Source organism: Cololabis saira, chromosome 15, assembly GCF_033807715.1.
Source record: "Cololabis saira isolate AMF1-May2022 chromosome 15, fColSai1.1, whole genome shotgun sequence".
Classification (NCBI taxonomy): domain Eukaryota; kingdom Metazoa; phylum Chordata; class Actinopteri; order Beloniformes; family Belonidae; genus Cololabis; species Cololabis saira.
The window spans coordinates 16850401-16874313 of record NC_084601.1 but is presented as its reverse complement, the minus strand read 5'-3'; the positions used below and the strand labels follow the sequence as shown (position 1 = coordinate 16874313).

General features: G+C 40.0%; 1 protein-coding gene across 3 annotated transcripts in view; it reads right to left on the bottom strand.

Annotated features, from left to right (window-relative positions):
- The window catches only part of adgrb2 (adhesion G protein-coupled receptor B2), a 280821-nt gene that overhangs the window by 86997 nt on the left and 169911 nt on the right, over positions 1–23913 (bottom strand). For all 3 annotated transcript variants that reach the window (XM_061740983.1, XM_061740985.1, XM_061740986.1), the window contains 9 exons: positions 23601–23765; positions 22263–22364; positions 19358–19464; positions 15714–15908; positions 15532–15600; positions 14897–15005; positions 14468–14614; positions 8238–8325; positions 2729–2831 (listed from right to left, as the gene is read on the bottom strand). In XM_061740983.1, the coding sequence (XP_061596967.1) occupies positions 2729–2831; positions 8238–8325; positions 14468–14614; positions 14897–15005; positions 15532–15600; positions 15714–15908; positions 19358–19464; positions 22263–22364; positions 23601–23765 (1085 nt within the window). The remainder of the gene's footprint in view (positions 1–2728; positions 2832–8237; positions 8326–14467; positions 14615–14896; positions 15006–15531; positions 15601–15713; positions 15909–19357; positions 19465–22262; positions 22365–23600; positions 23766–23913) is intronic.

Sequence of the window (23913 nt, the reverse complement as noted above, 5' to 3'; positions counted from 1 at the left end):
ATGATGCTTTTTGACTGATGAAAGTAACCTACTGCATGACAGCGAAATTACCGAAGAAGCTCTAATAAAGCCAACCAGAAGCTGCCATTTAAAATTGAAAAGGGTTGCATGAAGGATGGCTGAAGGAGTGAGTGCATGGAAAAGCTTATGTACTCGTCTGCTATCGTGGGACATGGGGGGGGCTGCTAAGGCCTCCAGCTTCAATCTCCCCATTAAAGAAACACACAGTCGGGGCACCGGGGACAGAGATGAGGAGCTTGACCGGAGCAGATGTTCCCTCAGTGAAGACGTGACCCTGCACTCTCCCCTTTGTGAGTGAAGCTGCTACCATGGTGCTACCGACAGCTGGATATATTTTACACCATCTAAGGTACAAATAACTTCAGATCAAGACTCAGATCAAGACTACAGCGGATCTTACAGTAGATGGAAAAAAAAACATGTTTAGTGGGCGGAGGTGCAATGGCCGTTTGTTCTTTTCATTATAAGAGACATGAATTCTCTACTAAGTAACCAAACCAAAGCTACACCCACCACAACTGATTTTATTTCATTTCACTTCTTGCATTTAGTTTTGTAGGAATTGCTCACACAGAATTTCATTTCAGCTGGGAACAAGGGATAAGGTGGTGATAATTAAATACTGGTCCCATTTCGAAGGAAACCCAATAAATAAGAAGATGAAAACAAATCATCATCATATTAAAATGTTTTATAACCAGAAAGACTTAATTCCAGAAAAAGCGGAGATAGTTTCATTTTACAGAGACGCTTATATTAATTTTGAACTCCTACATTTTCATCTAGACTATAGTTATAATGCTTCTTTTTCTGAGCAAAGTAGACAGTGTTGTAAAGCAAGAGGGTTAGTAGAAAGCACCCAGAACAACTGACTATATATATATATATATGCAAGGGATTATATATGGGTGCACGAAGTCCTGGCCTTGTGACAGCTTCACTGTGAAAGCTGCAGTGTGTAGCACTGAGACATTCTGACCGCCTGATTTCAGTTAATGAGGCCAGGCTGGATTATAGAATCGTATCGGGGTTTAATTCAGCACAGCAACACAAATGACCTCCTCCAAATTGACCATCCACTTGAACTGCCAACTGACACTGGTTCAACATAAAACGAGGCGGGGGTAGTTAAAGCAGAAATCTTGCATTGAGCTGCAGTAATTACCTCTAATCATCTGGCAACTACACTGCCGTTTCGCATCTTGTACGTAAGAATTTCCATCCTGCCATTTATAAAAACACTGTAAGTGGTATTTCTTTATTTACGGTATTAGAAGTTGGGCAAAACCATCTCTGAATGAATGAATGAATGAATGAATGAATGAATGAATGAATGAATGAATGATGCACATACTAAACCAGCAAAGCATCAGTGCAGGTAGAACAAATATGGATATTCTTACTGTATAAACATGCAGTATAGGCTACTGTTGATATAATGTGCAGATTTTAGGTTAAATCTAGTGTTTCTAAGCAGTTCTCTCTCTCCCACTCTTCTTTGTAATGACTCGGTACACTCCTTACTTTATTCCTGGCATTTTTATCAAAAGAAGAAATTCCAACAATCAAGCAACATTGTCTCATTAACTTCCACTTAAAAAAGAATGAGGGAAGGGGTGAAGCAGATTTACAGTACCCTGGGGAGATGAAGCGGGCTTAAATAAATAAGTACAATCATATGAACTGAAAAAAAAAAAAACAACAATTAGACTACAAACCAAATATAAGATTTAGTTCTTGACTGAAATGTATGCATTTTTGATGAGCTCCATGCCTCATGGACCTCAGCCTCCGCTCCTTCCCCTTTTCTTTGAGTAAATTTGTTGTGAATGTGAAGGATGGATACTCTAGCCATCTGCTGGGTGTGAGTATCCGGCGTGCTCCGGCCCGGCGCAGCACCGAGTGCCAGAGAAGCGCCCGTCCTCGGCAGGAGCTCCCAGTTTGCAGAGCAGCACAGTGTGCTGGGGTCAGCATTAAGACATCCTCCTCTACACGGGGAGCATGCAACCTGCAGCGCATTTGCTTTACAAAAGGCTGCATAAAAAATAAGAATATCATGCAAGTAAAACCCTGAATAGGAAATTCTTATTATGAATCACCATTTTGAACAGGAAGAATAAAGTGGAAAAATACATATCAGATCTTATATGAAACTGCTTTCATTGGGAGATAATATAATACTATCTGAGCGCCTAAGTTTGTGTTGAGCGTTCAGAACCGTTAAATATTCGGCGCCCACCTTTAGACAACAGAATGACTAATGCATACTACATCTTATTGAGGTCGTGAAGCGTGCCTCTCATTAAACCAGTACTTAGTCATTTCCAGAGAAGACATCCTGCAAGTCGTTTATAATAACACACTTCACAGAAATCTAAGTCGAATAGGCAGCAGGAGACTAATATAAGCAAGTCACAAAGGTCTGCATTTATTCAGGCGACTCAGCGAGCGCGATGGCACGCAGCACTCTGTCTCCTCTGAACTCTGCCACATGGGTGAAGACACAGCTCTCTAAAAGCTTTAAAGAGTTGCAACATATGGGATATTTTACTTTTGTGGCATTATTTATTTGAATCAGAAAAAAGGGCAAACTTTTTCAAATGTTATTCTGGATGGTTGTCGGCATTTACAAATCATGAAAACACACTGAGCTTCGGGGAGAGAGAACAAGTTGTTTGATTTATTCATTTCTATTGGTTTGACTTACGTTGACCACGGGTGACAGCTCCACCACCACCATGGGCTCGCTGGGCTGCGGTTCCGGGCGCACCGTGACCGTCAGGATCTTCGAGTTGATCATAGCAGGGGGTCTGCAGGTTTACACACAACACACAAAAGATTGTTGCTGAAGGTTGGCCAACATGCAGGTGAACTGTCAGAAAAAGGAAGCAGCCGTGTGAATAAAACCTTTATCCATAAGGACAACTTTAAAATAAAAGGATCGTTCTTACTCCATCTTAAAAGTTAGATGGACATAAACAAGAGGCATATTATACCGTTTTATCATTTATTGAAAGAAAGAAAAAAGATAGAAAGAAGACTTGAAGCCAATATTGATTACTGCCTGTAAGATCCCTAAAATGCTGAGTCATGGATGAAGAATGAACTATTTATCTATTTATAGACAGATTCCCTCCTCAGTCAACTAAGTCCAGAACTTCCAAGGCTACTTTGAATATTAAATAAGTATTTTATCTTACAGATATATGGAGGCATGACATTCCCCTTAAAGCAATATACTTTTCATTCCCAACCCCACTTGTCAGCTTCACGCTTTGATTGCATTTTTATGTCTCTTCATGAGGTGTCTCCCACCTTTAGTTCAACATGTAGGTCACTTTGCTCTTTCAGACCACACTCTTGTAGGTCCAGTGATTGTTAATTCTCTTTGAGAATAATTACAACTTTGTTAATGGATGACAAGTTCAGTAAGTGTGTTACAGATCCCACTGATCTATTTTTAGAAACTACCGATAAAGATGGATCTGATCCAAGACTCATATGGGGCACTTATAAGGCTTATATGAGGGGTGTGATTATCAGTCAAAGAAAAATAAAACCAGTTGTGAAGCAACTTGGAACGGAAAGTAAGAGAAAACAGTAAAGTCTATAGGACAAATCAGATGCTACCCGCAGTGAGCCAAAATCAACTGGAGCGGCAGAATCTGGTGATGAGGAAGACAGAAACAAATGTGCTGTTTACTAAACAAGGTTCTTTTGATTTTGCCAACAAGCCAAATTGCTTTTTAGCACAATTAGCGAAGAATGCCCTTTCAAAATCCTACATATCACCCCTACGAGAGGAAAATAATCAAAGGCAAATTAATAATCATCATATTTATGAGAACTTCCAAAGAGTTAATGCCAATTTGTACGAGATTAACATGAAGCAGCTTAGGGACAGGTCGCTTCCTAGATCTTTTCTGCAATTAGCTGAGGATCAATTAAACTTTGTGGAATCCTCTTTTCAAACTGTGGAAATAAATAAAGCTTTTTCCATGCTTTAGTCAGGGAAATGTCCAGGAAAAGGTGGCTTCACAGTCAAATTCTTTAAAATAATGGAGAAAAATAACCTGCTGTGGAGGTTTTTTTCTTTTGTTTAAAAAAAAAAAAAAGAAGCAGTGTAAGATTCTGAACAGAATATAAATATATGGGACCAACATAACATTAATATTGAAGAAAAACAAAGACCCAGAGCCTTCTATCAGCCTTCTCAACATGGATAACAAAATACTATCAAATATTACCAGGCTCTCAGACCACAAACAGTTTAAACATCACTTGTGGATACAGACAGGATTTATTAAAAGGTCAAAACTCATTTTACAATACAGGACGCCTGTTCCATATTATTCCTTATCTGAATACACATAAACACCAGGCATTGCTGTTTTTATGGATGCGGAACAGGCATTGACAGAACTGAATGGGAATATATGATTGAAATAATGAAATGGTTTGGTTTTAGGCTTGGCTTTCTGAGCTGTATTAAGCATCCGTGGCTTTGGCTCTGACAAATGGTTTGCAGTCTGCTCCTTTCAAAATGATGAGAGGCATGACTCAAGGAAGCCCCCCACCTCCTGTCCTGTCTGCCCTGGCCATAGATCCATTGGCACTGGCTATCAGATATCCAGGGAATAACTAATGGTTAAAAAAACAGCATAAAACAATATTGTACGCTCATGATATTCTTGTGGCATTAACAAATCCCTTCAACTCTCAGGCAGCTTTAACCAAACATATTGAATAATTTGACCTAATATGTGGATATAAAAAAACAAAAAATATATGTGGCCATTTTGTTGGGCTTTATTTATGTTTAATTATTTAGGAATTAAGGTAACCCCCAAAATCAATCAGTTGTCTACGGAGAATATCAGTCGAGCAAAGATTATCTCCTCGTGGGTTAACGAAGGTTCAGACTCTCCTTGTTGGTATGGAGTCGACCATTTGTAAACCCTGTTCTAAAGATTTAAAACATCTGAATTACGGAAAAGCCAATACCATATATCAAACAAAGACTTTTACAAGTACTTAGAGGTTAGGCACTTAGTATACAAGAAAAACAATTCACTAGAATTCCAGAATGAGTCCCTTCCATTGGACAGATTGTTTTTTCTTAACAATAAGCAGCAATAATATTTCAATCTGAGTGCAGCATTGTGGCAAGACATTGATGTTCCTGCAAACCTTAAACTGAAACAAATAAAGAGAACTCGGTGGGTCCGATGGACATGCTGTGAAGCTCAAATCTGATTCGTATGTCAATTTCCCAGCTGAAATATTCAGCTGAAAACTGTTCCAATTCCACAAAATGCAATTTGTTTCAAAACCCATTACGCTGACTCGTCTGGATACCCCGCCTGACTCGGTGAACAGCAGCCCACTTATCGGATATCAGACAGTCAATGTGCAGCACAGTTGACTTCTACAAGGATATGAAGAAGAAAAATGTGAGTTTCAAAAGAACAGAAAATGGCAGATTAAAATGCTGTGTCCCCGGTTATTCGGGAGATGTCGGTACTTCCCACAGTCTTCTGAAAGAACTGATTGTCAATGCCATGGCTGATGTTTGTATATAATAGGATCCCAGTATACTACACATCAGAATCAGCTTCATAACAACGAAACTGTGCATGCACTTGAGCCTCACGATATGTGGGTTGGTCCCCGGCCTGGCGACACGACGGTGTGGACGAGGTTTGGTGCAGGGATCGTCCAGCATCGAGTGGCTGTCACCCCCCAACCATCAACATCTCTCTCTGGATAGTTTATCCAACCGTGGACTGTTTGAAAAAGGCTCTGTTCAGCCGCTGACACTTAACCTAGGAGCTATTCTAACCATGTAGCTGCTGGAAGTATTAAACTATAAACAATGAACCAATGCATAGTCAGCCAGCATGAGGATAAATTGGTCACATTTGAACACAACATTACATAAACAACAGCATTTTGAGTTTCGCCTGGGGCTATGCTTCTCATTGAACCGGATTTCATACCTCAGACAATATGCCGACTGGCATCCGTGGAATCTGTAAAGCCACAAGAGCCGTGGAAACAGCAAGTGTTCAGCTTGATGCTGGATTAACCACTGCCTCATTATTAACAACCACAACAAAACAGCTTCTTATAAGAGGACCATTCACAGGGATTGCATAAGGTTGTGTAAAATGCATTTAAGTGATCTTAGGACAAAACATTACTACTTTCTCTATTCAGAGACCTCAGGAAACTTTCCATGGAATCTATAAGACCAATGCTTTTAAAAGAGGTATTGAGTAAGTTTATAAAAATCCCTACACCGATAAAATAGCCTAGTATGGGGGAAGGAAAGCACTAAAAAGTGCCTCAGTTAAACAGAGGACCTATTAACATTCAGTACGTCTACAGAGAGGAAAGTGGTTTAAACAGATCCAGCTCGTCCACAAGCGAGAGCGCTGACCTGAATATAAGGGCCCAAGGCCAGCACAAACATATCACAGAGGAGCTCTGACCATCCTCTCCACCTCCTTTAACCCCCCCACCCCCCACCCCTGGGTTCCAGGCAGGTTTTGGGACCCATTAGGCCTGCTTGGCTTGAAAGCCCTTCGTGCATTTCCAAAAACATACCAACATTGAGGGGGAAAAAGTAGCAGTCGGTTGGACACGCAGACGAAGAGAAGCAACACAGACATTATCAGAGAATAAACACGAGCGTTTGAAAAAAGAAAAAGGTGACAAAAAAGAATTGCAAAGAAATAGAACTGTAGAGAGAACTGTGGAGAAAAAAAATAGATAAAAAGGCAATACAACAAAATTGAAAACTCTGATAAAAGTTGTAAGATGTAATAAAAGGGAGATGGAATGGGAGGAAAGTAGGGATGCCCCGATACCGATACTGGTATCGGTGCCGATACTGCCCTCATATACTCATACTCTCATGCTACTCATACGCAAAAATTCTCCGATACCACGCACCGATACTTGTAGTTACTGGTTAGCGCCGCTAGGGGGAGACGTTGAGCCGCCCCGCGGCTCCCCGGGCCTGGTAGACTGGCTGAGTAGCAGCTCTGTAGCTGTAGCCAGCTGTTCATGTTTCAGTAAATTATATCTCCCTAATTATACAAACTGGACAAACCTTACTCACGGAGAACTTTATTAAACACTCCACGTAACTCACAGTACAACATAAACAATCTCATTGTTACATTCTGGTTAGCCGCGTTACCCGCGTTAGCCGCATTAGCCGCGCCGACAGCCTGCAGTCTGTCTTGCTTCTGTCGTCCCTTATTTTGAAATATGTCCACACTGCTGACATCCTGCTTACATTAATTGTCACTATCTTGCCTGAAACGGCACTCTATATAACCAGAATGTAAGAATGGGATTATGTTCTTCTTCTTCTTCTTCTTCTCTGTTTTATTGGCGGATCGCAACCAACTTTAAGGAGCATACCGCCACCTACTGTAGGCTACTGAGTGTGTAACATCATTTCATTTAGCCTGTTTTTTAAATTCTATTTGATTGTTTAATTTGTTTCCAGAGGTGGGTAGAGTAGCCAAAAATTGTACTCAAGTAAAAGTACTGTTACTTCAGAATAATATGACTCAAGTAGAAGTAAAAAGTAGTCATCCAAATAATTACTTGAGTAAAAGTAAAAAAGTACTTGGTGAAAATTAAATCAATAAAATAAATAAAAAATAAAGAATAGCTAAATTAAATTAGTAAATTCAAGTACTTTAATAAATAATAACAGAATAAAAATAAATAAGTTAAGCACAAGTAGCACAACATTTCAAGCCTTTGTACTTTTCTTTTTTAACCAGGCAGAACTAGAACAAGCCCATGAACTCATAGAAACTCTGTGTGTGTTTGAGTGTGTGTAAATGTGACAAAAAATGCAAAAACAAACATTTTTCCCAAAGAATCACTCAGTGATGTCATGAGATTGATGCGTACCCGGATAAAAGGGATAAAAGAAAAGTAACAGCTCAACGTAGCCTAGCTGGCCGAGTTTTGTTTAAAATTGAATTTTTGTTGCAAATTAAACCTGTCTTCCAATTCATTGCATTTTTAGCCTAGTTATTTTTGTGGTAGAAGTATCGGATCGGTACTCAAATGAAAATACTCATACTCGTACTCGTACTCGGTGTGAAAAAAATGGTATCGGGACATCCCTAGAGGAAAGTGATATATAGTCTGATGCAACCAAAATAACATATAATTGTAGTACTCACTTTGGTGCAGGTAAGATGACACCCAATGTCCTGTACAGAACGGCTCCAATGACGTAGTACATCGTGGATTCTGTGTCTGTTTCAGACTCTGCAAGAAAAGAACCACAATATAGCGAGCAGTCAGCGCGTAGCAGTGCTTTAACTTGTTAATCCCTGATGATGAATGAGAAACCCGCCAATTGGTCAATCAATCTACCTTACCCTTGTCAACCTTGGTGGAAAAAAAAAACAACCTTTTTTTGGTATTTTAAATTTTAAGTTACCTATCAAAGTGAATCACTCCATGGACAGAAAACAAACCTGTAATGGATTACTTTAGATGCCTTGAAGGTGGATAATGTACCAAATCTAATACGTATTTTAGACCTAAACTGATGAAAGTTTTAAACCAACAACAGAAGAAGAAAAAAAAAAGAACAATAATAATCCAAAAACCCACTCTTTGATGGACAGGGAGCTGGTGTGGAGACCTCAGAAGTGGATTTATGTGACCTTACTGAGACTCCAGCCGCAGTGTTTTGACCTTTTAGGCAGGCCAGTAAATACACTGATGCAGTAATCCAATCAAATAAAGATAAAACCTATGGACCAGATTTTCTAAACCACCCTGGGACATCAGCCCTGCGGCCATCTAGGGAACTGTAAACCTAATAATCTGCCATAAAGGATTGCGATAAAATGCATTTCACCAGCAGTTCGTGATACAAATAAGCAGAGATTTCCTTTGCTGTTTCAGCTTAATTTACATGAGCTCTTTAGGTGTCACGGACAAATGCTCTGTTGACTCCATCACAAAAACAAGTGAGAACTTTGCAGTGCCTGCCTCGAGGGTTTGACAGACATTCAGTCTAATTATAATTTTGAGTTGAAAATGTACGTCAGGGCATGATGTGGTTTCACAATCTGTGTGGGTAGAGACATGATTTATGTCAATTTTTCTTTTTGCTTCAGAGCGGTGGGATGCTCCGCTCCCGCTGTAATGTAGAAGCCTCATTTCCATCAACTTAGTCTGCTCATAAAATACCCCAAATGTGAGACGGATAAATTGAAGTCAATATTCCAGACGTTTAGTTGACGTCCTCGTCTCTCTGTCTTCCTAATTCCGTCTTTGCTCCTCCTCAGCACTCCACTCTCTTGTCCCCTTCTGCCATGTTGTTGCTTTTCACCAACCCATCTTTTTTTTTTTTGCTTTCACACTTTCTCCCTATTTTCAGTGGTGAATGCTCATATCCTCTTGTCTGTCATCACTCGAGTCAATGTTCTCTCACCAAAAAGAGCAAGGGCTCCCAAGGAGACAAGGCGCCCCTCTGTAAATGTCACTTTGTCTCAAATGAGGAGTGGCAGAGGGAAGCAGACAGGAAAAGTAAAAGGGAAGGAGTTCATGTTGAGATATTGCCACTCCTTCCTTTGACCTTTCAGGAATAGAGAAACAATAAAGAAGTATCAGCGAAGAGAGGGGATGAGGTGGAGTTAGAGGAGGCCGGATGGAATCAGACATACTGCGTGACTCATCCAAAAGTTCGTCTGCCTACTGCCTAAGAGGTAATGGTTTGGGAGAGAGGTAGCTATGCAAGACAGATGAGGAAGGGGGTGTGCAGACAAAAAGACCTGAACAGGAGAGAAAAAAAAGCAATTGTAAAGCTGCAAGCAGGCAAATTCATGATCAAAGTCAGCATGAGGAAGCCTCTGAGTTTGATGCAACCTAATTGGACAGTGCGCTGCAGAAGCATGCAAATGAGATAACCAGAGTTTTATGGATAAATGGTAAATCACTATGTGTGGTATACGTATGTGGGTGGGTTGGTGGGTGGGTTATAGGGGTCATTCCTATGCTCTGGAATGATTAATAGCATAAAAGCACTCAATCACAAACCTCTAATTTTCCACGAACAGACTTTTCCGCACTCTCCAAATGAACATCCAAATGATTGGTGGCTAACTGTAATCCAGCAAAATGGCCATCCACCAGTCACCAGCTGTGCACTTTAGTGTGCCATTTGTCAAAGAAAAAGATATATTCAGATGTATTCAGATGTTAAGCCAAACTTTGCTGTTTTACAGGAGTTAACGATCAAAAGCTGTCCACAGTAGCTGAACATTGTTTTGCTGATGCTGCACTGCACTCCAAAAAATCAGAAATAGAGAATGAAATGAACCACTTGTTAGCAAGACAAGAACCTCCATTGAGGTATATCTCAACTTGCTCAACTGTGAATTTTTAAACAAGAACAAACTGATTATGTCCGCACTTTCAGGTTGAACAAACTTTGAGTTAAAAAACTCGACACAAACAGAAGCTTGGTCCAGCAAAGGTTGGAGCAGGGGTGGACAATCCTGGTCCCTGAGGGTCTTCGTGTCTTAGTTGTGTCCGTGCTTCCGCACACCTAGATTCAAATTAATGACTGTCATCAGCTTGTCATCAAGGTTAGCACCTGTCTATAAATGACACAGTCATTTGCATCGGGGGTGTTGAAGCAGGAAAACATCTACAATATGCAGGACACCGGCCCTCAAGGACCAGGGTTGCGTTACAGTTTGGCTGCAATCGGCTGCACAGAACTTTGCAAACTGGGCTTGTAACAGTAAGGAAAAACTTCTAAAATGTACGTTAGTACGAAACCATGATGGTTTCCTAAACCCTAGGCATATTGTCTATTATTAACCAAGTAATTGTAACAAATCTCATTCATAACTGGCAATGAAAGTGCCATCAAAGGGTACCATGTGTCTTGAAAACAGACGGAAGAGCCTCGTGTCCAAGAAAACGTCCGTAGACGATGATTGAGTAATGGGTGTGTGCAGCCACTCTCCACAGGCGTAAATGCAAAGGTTCCAGTGGGGCTTAGTGAAAATGTTGAAGCTGTCCGTGTGAAACAGGCTTTCATTATAACTAAATGACTCAGAGAGATACCAGTTCTGTAAAGACTTCAATTCATGTCTTCACTATCAGAACGACCAGATTTCCGATACTGTCAAAGTGCACTGATGCTGTCAAAATCCAAAGGGACATGTCAATCTCCGATGACAAAATTGACCAAATAGCACATAACCGAAGTTATATCAAACCCTAGTATTCTGGCCTTTGATATACCTGAGCAGCAACAGGAAGAACCTAAAATCAAGACGAGTCAAAACTAGACAAAAATTAAGCGTGGTTGAGTTCAACAAAAAAAAGAAAAGGCAGATTTCGAAACAAAAAGACAAAAACAAAACGAAGCGGCCATTGCTGAAACAATGAACAATGAAGTGGATCTGGCAGAGGATGAAGAGATCCAGGAGGCAAAAAACACTGAGGGGAGGAACAATAGATAAATACATGAGATAAATAAAAGGTGTGGTAATTAGTAACAGAACCTGGATGAGGCATGGCCATGAAGCAACACTGAACAAAAAAGCTCAGAGGAACAAGCTGTTACAAAATCTGTCAAGAGTAAAACTAACTGAGGAGCAGACAGACTGTCTCGAAAATAAAGTTAAACCCAAAATCCAAGAGATGAGGTCAAGGCCAAGATAGAGAAGAAAAACCCAGATCACGACTCAAAGAGTTTCATCAGTGTGGCTCGGAGGCCAGGAGAAGATCCAGTCCTCTGGCCTGCAGCCCCTCTGAACTTTCCTCTGGAATGAGTATGGGGTTCTCTACAAAAGGTCTGCCAGTGTAATTTCCTGCCAGAGGTGACCTTTGTCTTCACTGTTAGAGTGAATCTGCCACAGGAATGCTTTTATCTAGTCTCGCTAATTTTCCTCCAGCTCTCACACCATTTTGCTTCCCTTTACAGCTTTACTTTTCAAGCTTCCTCTTCCCTCTCTTTCTTGCCTTTCTCTTGGTTTCCCTGTCAAGGTTCTTCTGATAACGTCAAACAATAGACTTTAAATTGAAACCTTTGCCGTCACTCAAAGTGAATTGTCATTTTTCCAAATTGAATGAGTAGATGTCCATACAGATACATGACATGCGTGCGCTTGAGAAGCCCTACAGATCCTTTCAGCATTACCCTTTATCATCTTTGAAGAGCTTTATGTGTGCGTCACAAAGATGCATCTCTTAGTTTGTTATTGAACACAAGAGGAAAGCTCTGACCGTAGAGTACACATAAAGAGATTGTATATTTCCATTATGTCCACTGTTCAAGTAAATCAAGTAAATCTGCAGCCTTGCCCGTTGGTTGCTATTTTTGGAATGTCTGATGCCTCACGTGCACTAAATTCTTTACAAAAGGATATTATATCTTATAAATCCTTACTAGCAAGACGTTATTTACTGTTGCATTGGAAATCTGCTAAATATCCTTCCATTTCCCAGTGGCTTAAAGACACCATGTTTATCTTAAAAATTGAGAAAATTAAGTATACATTGAGAGGATGTACAGAGCAGTTTTTTCACAAGTGGCAACCCTTTATTTCTTATTTTACAAATTTAAAGGGTGTGTGTCCGTTGTTGTACTTTGGAATGCATGAGTAACCAGTATTATTTGTTGTCATGAGGTGGGAGGGGTAGGAGGGGTGGGAGTGGTGGGCGGGAGGGTAGTTTGTTCGTTCATTGTTCATTTTTCACAATTTAACTCTACTATTTCCTATTCTATTTGCTTTTTATTTGAAGTTTTCATGTGTGTATATGTATGTATATACTATGTGTGTATATATGTTTAGAATACTAATATGTACATATGCATATACCGGTATGTATATGTTTAATAGGAAAAATGTAAATTGTAATTCAGCGACTAGAATTGTCTTGTGTTCTTTTTCAATAAAAACATTGTTAAAAAAAAGACATTGTAAATAACTGACTTCTGCATTATTAAAATTCCTTACAGATGTGCACCCCCGTCAACGTACCGAACCTTCCTCTCGTGTTAGCTTTCTGTTACCATCTCTGATGTCTTCAATCGGCTGTAAAATACACTAAAACATGTATCCATCATCCAGTTTGTTTCTCATCTCTTGGTTAGCTTGTTAGGCTTTCTGGAACATGAAAAAAATATTGGTCTGAATATTTTTGGTGTAAACCTCTGGGCTGTTTTTTTTGTCAGTATATCTATCGATTCCAATTAAGAAAGAAAAAAAATGGTAAAATGAACCTCAAGAGTATCCTATAAATAAATAAAGTGTTGTTGTGTTACCCGACTATTACCGAGGGGCATTAGAAAACATTTTTTAAATATAATTGTTTTATTTATTTTTCATTTTAACATTACTAACTATAGTGACATCGATGGCATTACGGGTCAATTTCGACCCATATATATATATTTACCTCGAGAAAAAGACAAAAAAGGCTTTTTTTTAAGAAATAGAACTTAAATAGAAACAAAATGAAAAGCGGAACAAGTCATGACACATCAGTTTGTCACAGCAATTATGACTCTTTTTAGTGACTAACGGCATAAATAGTTCATAACATGTCGGGATGTCACTGACTTGTCACAGTAAACCTTACGATTCCAGGGGTCATTTTGATGAGATTAGCAGCAGCTGCCCTGCCAGTGCCACGTACATCGGGAGGTACTGAGCTCCAACAGAGCTAACGCTTTTTGTACTTGAATCTTTCAGTGACAGCAGCTTCACCACTGGTGACTTCTTCATCAGAATCATCAAATGTGTCTGTCTCTTCTGGATGATACTCCACGTTGTCTTCCTCCTCAGAAACTGGCTCATCCGAATCGCTATGCTGCTCTGTGTCCTCTCCCTCATTTCCATCTAGAACTCCATCACAAAAATACTTCTTTTCGTTTGTACATGCTGCAAATTGGAGATGAGCACTCTGCAAGTCATCACCTCTACTGAGCTGACCTCACATATCTGGACACATATCTGGACATGCCCGACATACCCTAACACAGGTGCTGATCCTAACATGACAAAGTTAAAGCTTGTGTGTTCCCTGATTTTAGTATGCATGCTTCAGGCATGTACTGTATGCTACATACATCCTTCCAGCCTAGAAAAGCAAATGCTGCATGGGACCAAATTTGTTTGAACAGAAAGACCCCTGTGACTGAGCACTACAAAGATATTTCAAGCCAGAGCACCTTCCAACCTGGAAAAAACGGCTGCAGGTAAGGGTAATAATTATTTCCAGGAACATCCTTAAAGCCAATACAACTGATAAAGCGTTTCATCTTTATGGGTTGGCCCTGGTCACCTAACTCAATGAATAGCACTGATTAGCTGTAAAACGTGCCAAGTTTGAACCGGGCCCACGGAGCCGATGCGCATCTTAAATCTCTCACCCTCAGTCGGGATGGTGAAGACTTCTTTAGGGATGTAGAGCTTATCCTCTGCCGTCCGGGCCCAGTCCTTCATTCCCCTCCGGCCTTTCATGGGGAAGTTGATATCACTGGAAACTGCTGACACCGGCTCTCTCTGGATGGTTATCACTGAATGAACAAGAGATCCCAAAAATACTGTTAAAACTCTGCAGTGAGAAAGAAGGCTTAAACAAAGAACACTGAATCCAGGAAAGGCGAGACACCAAACATTGAAAGCGACAAGGTACTTTTTGCTCATCCTAAAAAGTAATTGTGCCAGTAATATTGCGATAAAGCAGAATATTTTTTATTAAATCATTTGGTAATCGCCAAAAAATATCAGTATGTTACAATATGTCAAAAACAGTAGCTTCTGTCTTGTCTTTTTTTTAACAGCCAGCAGTGACTTACTGATGTTGTTCGTCACCACTAGGAAACTCTGAAAAGGCTTCTGGGCTTCTCCAATGAGGTGGATGAAATCTTCTAATATCCTCATTAGCAAAGCAGCACCGGGAGCCACCTGAGAGTGGAAGGATCGAAACGAACATAACAGTGAGCATGATCATGACATCATAATTATAATCTAAATCCAAGTATCAAACAGCACGTCAGAAGCATTAAAAGATTTTTCTTCCTTATCAAGCCTACAAAATTACTTCTACGCCTGTACAATGTGGCCATTTGAGATAAAAAAAAAGAAGAAAAAAGAAAAACAACCTACAGATAATTTTTCTCTTCATTATGATGTCCAGATGGCAAGTAAACAAATCTCAATTCAAGGGCATCTGGACGGGTCACACACCGTAACACACAAACATGCATGCATGCATGAACAGGTTGTTAAATTGTAAACAAGTCGCCATCGTGTTTGTTAAACAGGTGTGGTTTTATGTCTCAAACAATAAAAAGTTAGTAAAACATGAGGTCACACCCACAGACGCAAGGCAATGTGACACGTGGTGCAATTTCTGACACTAAAGATGCTAAACAGGTATAAAGATGCACAATCACCCAGACCACACACTCACGAGCACAAACGGTCATACCTGGTGAGCGTCCTCCCATCTCTCAAGGTTTTCCAAGTCCAACATGTGACTGACAATCTGGAAAAATTTCTACAAACAAGAGAAAATTGCTCAGTTGATAAAGCAGGACCGTGATGGCACTGTCACTACAGCACACGTGTGCAGAGACGAGCACAGTAAAGGATCTTTGACCGTTTGCATACCTGCACGTCGTCGGGAGCTGGGATGTAGGTTGCTCTTTTGAAGGTGTCCGTCACATTTCGCAGGATCTCCGTGGAGAAGAGAAGGTCGCCACTGTAGTAGCTCCTCCTCTGCAAGAGTTCCAGGAGACTCCGTACGATCTGAGACATGCCCTCCCCAGCCAGGGTCCTCTGACCCTTCGCGAGATGCTCCCGTAACTGCAATGTGTTGAGAAGCAGAGAGGCTTAGAAAAGTTGACGGTTTCCCTTCTGCCTGCAAAGCCAAATTCCAAAACTGAACATCACTTAAAAAGATATGCAACTAAAAAAAAAGACATGTCATCAAATTTGAAAGTTTTTTTAACATTTATAATCTCATGCAAGAACAGTCGGTAAGCGTTAAGATTCACTGTGTCAGATATAGTAACATCTACAGACCCACACCGTGTTTTAAAAATCAACAGAATACCCCTGAAGGAACCCTTTAATAGATGGCCTGAAAAAATACAAAAGACCTGTTCTAGAGTCAGCGTTTCATCTGCTCCTTCTGCATTTCTGCAGGAAAATAATGGTACAACATCAGAGGTGCCAGGAGAGAGACTGGTGGAGTCTAAGATATAAACTGGTTGCTGAACATAATGAGAATATCTTGGTTCCTCTTTTCAAACCTGTTGTTACTATGCACATTCGGAAGGGATGAAACATTGCATATCTGCCAGTTGATCACTTTAAAGGATACGCACAATGAATACAGTCATAGTCAAGGTCAAATCTATGTGTAAAGGCCCATTTAAATGCAACAAAATCAACTAAAGTACCATATAATTCAACAGAATAATCAACTTTAGATGTCATGCTCTACCCCTGTCAGAAGCCAAGATATGGAAATGAGTCCTAATCAGCGTAAGTATTACATATCTAAAGTAGTGCTGTCAAGCGATTAAAAAAATTGAGCGATTAATAAATTAAGATCTGTAATTAATTAATCTAATTAATCTCTTTTTTAATCTCACGTAAAAATTGGCAAGAAAAGCCCTCAACTTGAGGTGTTAGTCCTAACCATTTACATCCACTTGGCAAGAACATTCGCCAGCCTATCGGTCGCAGACGCGCGCATGCGCGCGGTGCTCTCCTCCGGTGCGTCCGAAATGCCATACTAAACAGTATATACTCAAAAAGTATACTTTAGTTCGGCTGCTTCGGTTTGGAGCAAAGTCCTTTCCACAAAAAACATATATCACTCTACCTTTATCAATGCTTCCGTCGGGGCGTTTTAGAAATGTAAATTCCCCATTCACTTGACCGACAACTTTCACATGCTCCTCCATTCTCACTTCTCTTCTCCGCTACTCCCCCCTCCCCCACCTGTCCAGCTACAACGGGAGTCTACCAGCGGAGCTAACCACGCCCACACACAGGGACAGCCAATCAGAGTCCACTTCAAGGTGGGACTGACCGTTGTTTTCCAGCCACAAGAAGCCCACTGCACAAACTCATAATAAAGGCAACTCGCAAACTGAAAAAGTAAAGTTAGAGATTAAAAAATAGATTAAGCGATTAAAAAACATAACGCGCTAAATTTAATTAATTAACCGCAATTAACGCGCTAATTTGACGCTTCTAATCTAAAGGCGTTTTTACTGCAAAACCACAGTGGTTTTGCAGGGGTTCTGAGGAATGTAGGTTAAAAAAAGATGCCAATCCATTCAAAACTTTAAAATACATAACAAAACCTTAAAATGAATCTAAAAACAGACTGAGAGCCGGAGAAAGGATGCAAGCGCTGGAGTAATGTGTCCATTACTCCACTGAGCTGTTTCATTCAGAACTATTTTTAAACAACACAGAGAAGTCTGATATAAACCAAAATACACTGCATTGCAGTAGTCTGGAGTCTTTGAGGGAAAGATAGTGTTTCACATTGGCACTCACTCGTGGTTGAAATAACATACTCATCAGCTTATGTAATTTTATCATCAACTGCATATAAATTCCATCAAACATTCCGGAAAATAAATAGAAATCTCTGCAAAACTGAATGATTGCAACATTTCATGAAAAAATAGATGCAATTCTACAATGAAAACCACAGGTTGGAGCGCGGAATGCTTCAGGTATGAGGGAATACAGTTTGTGAAAAACAAAACAGTTTGTAATAGTCAAGTTAAACCTATAATTGCAAAGAAAATAAAAAAATAACATATCTATCAAAGGTTTGGAGACTATTCTTGAGTAGCTGGGTGTGTCCACACACACACACACACACACACACACACACACACACACACACACACACACACACACACACACACACACACACACACACACACACACACACACACACACACACACACACACACACACACACACACACACACACACACACACACACTTTTCGTGTGTGTGTGTAAGAGTTCTGCAAGGCAATTTAAAAAGGTGCAAAGACACCATTAATGCTGAGGTTTTGGAGCTACAAATGCTGTCATGTCGATTATTTATTCATGTGTCCCTTTACAAATATCTTGCTTATTTCAGCAAGACAAGATGATTCCAAACTCCACACTGCATGCTTTACTAAAGTCTGACACTGTAATAATAAAAGTCTGGTTGCTGAAGAAGGCAAACTACAGAGCATCCCTGATACTAATTAATAAAACACTTGGCATGGTACTAAGATGAATAACTGAAATCTTGGAGTATTCGGAGCACAGATGGGTAAACCTTACATGTTGTTCCCAGTACACAGAAGTCTAACAGAAGTAGCAGGTAAAAGTTTTGGATACATCAGAATCAAACCATGAGGAAAACTATAAGTCAGAATCAAACCTCCAGAATTGTGTTTTGTTTTTTACAAAAAAAAATCAAAAGCATGCTTCACTTTTGAGATAAGGGGATATTTTAAGATAGGTATATTTTTTCTTCTTCTTTTTTTTGTCATTGTGCTAAAAATAAGGATGCAAGAAGAAAACTTAGCAGTAATTTTAAAGCAAAATTCATACAAAACGGAAAGGCATGTCTGCAGTTTAAACTCAAACATAGAGCACAAGAAACACACAGATGGAGAGGAAGAGAGAGACAGGAAGAACAAAAGATAAAGGCAACCACGGAAAATTAATTACCAATTCCTGGTGTTAATGAAAGGTTGGAACAGAAGGTAAGAGTGCAATCAGCTATGCAACGCACAATCCCTGACCACTATCTCCTTCCACCATCATCTAGTAGATGGAAAGGTTGAAGTTCAAAGATGAAGGAGAAGAGGTTCCCTGATGAAAACACTCATTACCTATGTTCATTAATTGATAAGTGTGAGTGCAATGCACTGGAAAGGCTAATTAAAGATAGCGGCGAGTTTTGAGTAAAGACATTCCTCTTTTGCCACATTGAGTAAACTTTAACAAAAAAAAAGAAAAAAAGGAAAAAAATGACAGCTGAAGGAGGCACGTGACAGGCAGAAAAATCCTTTCAAAAGCATTTTCACAGAAAATTTAAACAAGGTCACACACATGATTGAAGACGTGGGTATGTGATAGATGGGGATGCTGCAACCAGCTGCTTGAGATGATGCAACCCGAATAAACACTGGCCACTGGCAGGAGAACTTGAAAGATGAATCAATAGCTGGAGGTTCGGAGAGGTATTTGCTACTCATTTGATAAAAGGGAACTCACAGATAAATGTAAATATCTATATTCAAGTGAGACGCATCTGGCGAAGCTCGGAGGACCCCAGAAAGCAACTCCATTATTGTCCAGCATACAACGACGACTAGCAGATCCTGGAAAAGCAAATGGAAAGAAAAGAGACAGAAATACTCACTATGAGGTTCAAAAAACATGTTTTCAATACAAATACTTTTACTATTATGTGCTATGATGTTCAAAGTTTCAACAAGCTCTGCCACAAAAAGAAATCAATATATAATTTGACTTGTAAAACAGGGAGGGATGCACATTTTTTAAAAAGGTCAGGCTGGTACAAGAGAATCTCTTGAATACATTCTCAGAAACAACAAAATAGGCAGAATAATACCTTTTCTTTTGTCGAGGTTTTAGGCTATTAAATTGCAAACATAGTTTTTTTTGGAGTAGTGGAACATGTTTAACCACATTGGCTTCTTGACGTCTGAGCAAATATACTTTTAATCATTTAATCATTCTTGATTAAATGGCTCACTTGCAATTTAGCATTACATAAAAGAATAAAGCATAATATACGATTCAATGATTTATACTGCTATTGAGAATGATCATGTTTCTTATTCATTAAAAAAAAAAATCTAATTGTGCATTTTCATGGAGTACTAAAGCTGCAAATAACATGTTCTGCATTGCTACACTGTTGTAACCTGACTGCTAGGAGATAAACTAGAGAAGATCCCGCTCCATTAATGAGTGATGAAGCAACGGTCACATTTCTCAGTACATTAAATGCCCCACTTTGATTTCAGATCAAATGTAACTGTCTAAGGCATAATGTATACTGGCAGGCTATCTTACTCATTTAGGTGGGTTCTGATGTGAGAGCCAATGGCAGAGCATGCCGAAGCACATATTGTGATAATAGGTCATCTGAACCACATGTCCATCTGACGTGATTCTGGGAGTTTATTTCTGTAACGGTTGGCATGCCTGAGAGTTTTGACAAACCCTCCCATCTAGATTCAAATTCAAAATTCTTCATTAATCCCGAAAGGGGAATTATTTGCAGTGACAAGTAATGTTTAAAAAAAAATATGAATGCATTTGAAGAGACCATGTGTACCAATTTAACAAAGAACACATATGGTCCAGGTGCACAAGTTGGTACATTAGTAACATTTTTTTTTATGATTTATTTGAATACATTTATATCAGGTTAATCATTCTTTCCCTGCTAGTTAGGATCCTGTATGGGGAATTATTTACCTAACACATGTGACGTTTAGATATGCTCTAATGTAATTATTAGAGCATGAACATGTAAGGAGTTTGTATGTTCTCCCCGCGCTTGCGTGGGTTCCCTCCGGGTACTCCGGTTTCCTCTCACAGTCCAAAAACATGCAACGTAGGTTAACTGGAGATTATAAATTGCCCGTAGGTGTGAGTGTGAGTATGCATGGTTGTCCCTGTCTCTATGTGGTCCTGCAATGGACTGGTGACCTGTCCAGGGTGAACCCCTGCCTCTCGCCTGAAATTAGCTGGGATAAGCTTCAGCAGACCCCCCTGACCCTGCAAAGGATAAAGCGGGTATAGAAAATGGATGGATGGATAATGTAATTATACCTTGTCAAAATCTATTATGTCTCTGTGCCCCTTTTCTTGAAGAAATAACATATTTCAGAAGATAGTGACTTTTATTTTTGCATACATCTTTTGTTCAAGATTTTATTTTATTTTATTCCCATTTACTTTTGCTTTGGTTGCATTTCTCATACTAATGGAAAACTGCACACATGCATTCAGGGAGCTTAACAATAGCTGTGTCTCATGCATTGTTGTCTGTGTTTGTGTGTTGTGAGAAGTTATAGCCGTAGTAGAGCTCCAAATTAAAGCGTGCCTTTAGTTAAAATCGCCGAAAGCTTTTCTGCTTTATCAATTTTATTGAGGATGCATCAAATGGAGACCGAGCACCAACAATCTTATATCTCTATTGTGGCCAACCTGAATGTAAAAAGATTGCAGTTCCTCTGCTGACCACCAGGAGCTGGCTCTGGCTGACGCCAAAAATAATGTTAAAATGCCCGTGGGTGTAGCTGATTGATTGATAGTCGGTAAGCCAGTTGTCGTTATCACTTCCTCCATAGTCATCAACATGCTACGAAGCTCAGCGATGCAATCAGGAATATGTAGCCTACTAGTTGGCTTCCCGGGCCTATTCTTTCCACCCATTTACAACACGGCATAACGGAGCACAGACAAAAAGAGGCTTCAAAGCTGCTCTGTGTTCATGCTAATAATCTCACAAATGTGCTTTTGGTGAAGAGGATTGTGCATTAGCCGCTTGTGTAGCTATTCTCGCACAAACTGCTTATTGCAAACATGCATCCTTCCTTAAGTCTAACAGACGTTTAAAGCAATATTCCGTTACTTTATTGTGATCAAGAGGAGAGGGTATTTATTTTTGCAGTGGCTACTGTAGTGCTAACCATGCTACCTGGCTAATAAATGTTAACATACCTTACAGTTATGAAGCTTCTAAATATCCATATAACTTTTTTTTTGTAATTTTAGATTCATTACATTTCTTCAATATTTGCTGCTGTAAGTATAGTATTGGTCATGGGGTGAATTCATTTTTCTAAAGCAAATCGTGTTAAAAATGAAAAAAATGCTAAGAATTGGCTATTTTTACCAAGCTAACCAATTTCACTGCATCTACTGCGGCCTTGGTCATGCTCACTATCCTGAGTGCAAATCCATGTTCTTTTACAAAATACATGGATATTTTTTTTCCCTATCAGTTGTATGTAAGGCTGTTTTCATGTCCAAGGGTTTGTCATGACACGGCTTTCAACAGTTTGAAACAGCTGGGGAAAAAAAGATGTATTCACTCAATTATACTGAAGAATTCAGCCAATTAAAATATATCACAAACCAGTGGCATTTGTTGGACACTTATTGTAGACGGTTTCTCCAGCTGAGGCTCTTTTCCATGACATTGAGAGGAGGTTCTCATCTTTGCATATCTCATGTGGAGCTGTTGGTGAGAAACACACATACAAAGTAAAATGTAACACTGCCTGGCAGGCAAAAAGAAAAAGAAAATCTCCATGCCACAGAGAGAGAGAGAGAGAGAAAGAGAGAGAGAGAGAGAGAGAGAGAGAGAGAGAGAGAGAGAGAGAGAGAGAGAGAGAGAGAGAGAGAGAGAGAGAGAGAGAGAGAGGGCACAAAAGCAGAAAAAAGCATGATACAAATCTATGCTCTCCTGCAGTAGCTTCCAATCTTATTCCCTTGTACAATTCTCACTGCTGTCAGTGACATTGCCTCAGTGCAGCATCTCATTCCCTCTTCATCTTATCCACTCTTTTTATTCATCTGTTTCCCCCCCTCCCTCTCTTTCATAGCCCTGATGAAAAAACAAGGAAGAGCGCTCTGAAGATATTCCAAGGGGGGAGACGCGCACTGCAAGAGACAGATGCAGAGCGATGAAGAGGGATGGAGAGCAAAAAGCAAAGACGGAGAGTAGAAATATGATATGATCTTCCCCTGCAATGCAAACAGACCAGAACTCCGTCTTGTGTGAAAGAGGCTCGCCAGCTTCTAAAAACAAAAAGGTCATAGTGGAGGATGTGCTCAGAAGCCCGTCATCCGTGGTTCATAAAAGCTCAACACGTACACATGTGGCACTCAAGAATGTACACAATATTCATCCAGCTTCAGACAGGACAATGACAAACAGCGCAAGCGAACCATCATCAAATCCTGAAGTGGGTAGGGAAACAAATACGGCAAACTAGAAAGCGTGAAGTGTAATAAAATAACCCATTAAGACTTAAGGCTAAAGCGCAGCTCCAGGCTCGAAAGGTGATGTCATGATGTCATATTATGTTAAAAGGTAAGACATTTAAATGGAAATGCAGTCAGACATAGAATGAAAGGAAAGACTCACAAGGGAAGTACATTTGTAGATTGATGAAGAAAACAAAAGACAGATAAATATGAGGTGAGTGCAGTTTTAAAGATGCTGAGGAAGCCTTTGGCTGTAGCATGGACCAAAGGGAATCGCTTCCAGTCTGCGTGACAAATACTGTGCGCACGCAAAAAAGACACATGCACATTTCTCAGGCTGGACAAACACTACGTGAGATATGTACCCCTAAAATTGGTGCTCAATTCCACCGAGGAAACTATAGTTCTCATCTTCAGTTCAGTATTTCAGGTCTGTCTGGCACACACACACTCACTCACACAAAATGACACACGAGTCACTGACCGGGGCACTTCTTTTCGTTACAGGGCCGGATCTCCTCTCCGGAGCCTTCGCAGGGATAACCTTGTTCTCCTGTGCCCTCACACATCCTGAAGCGGCGCTGCCATCCAGAGTCACACGTCTTGCTGCAAAGAGTCCAGTGGTTCCAGCTGCCCCAGTTACCTCCACCTGGCACAAGAGCAAAGGATTGCCGGTGAAGTTTAGGGAAATTGTTGAAAGTTTAGGGGGGATTCAACATCAAAACACTAACTTTTACCTTATGAAGCTTTTATTATTATTATTCTCAGCATGCTAATAAAAAAGTCAACTTGAGCCC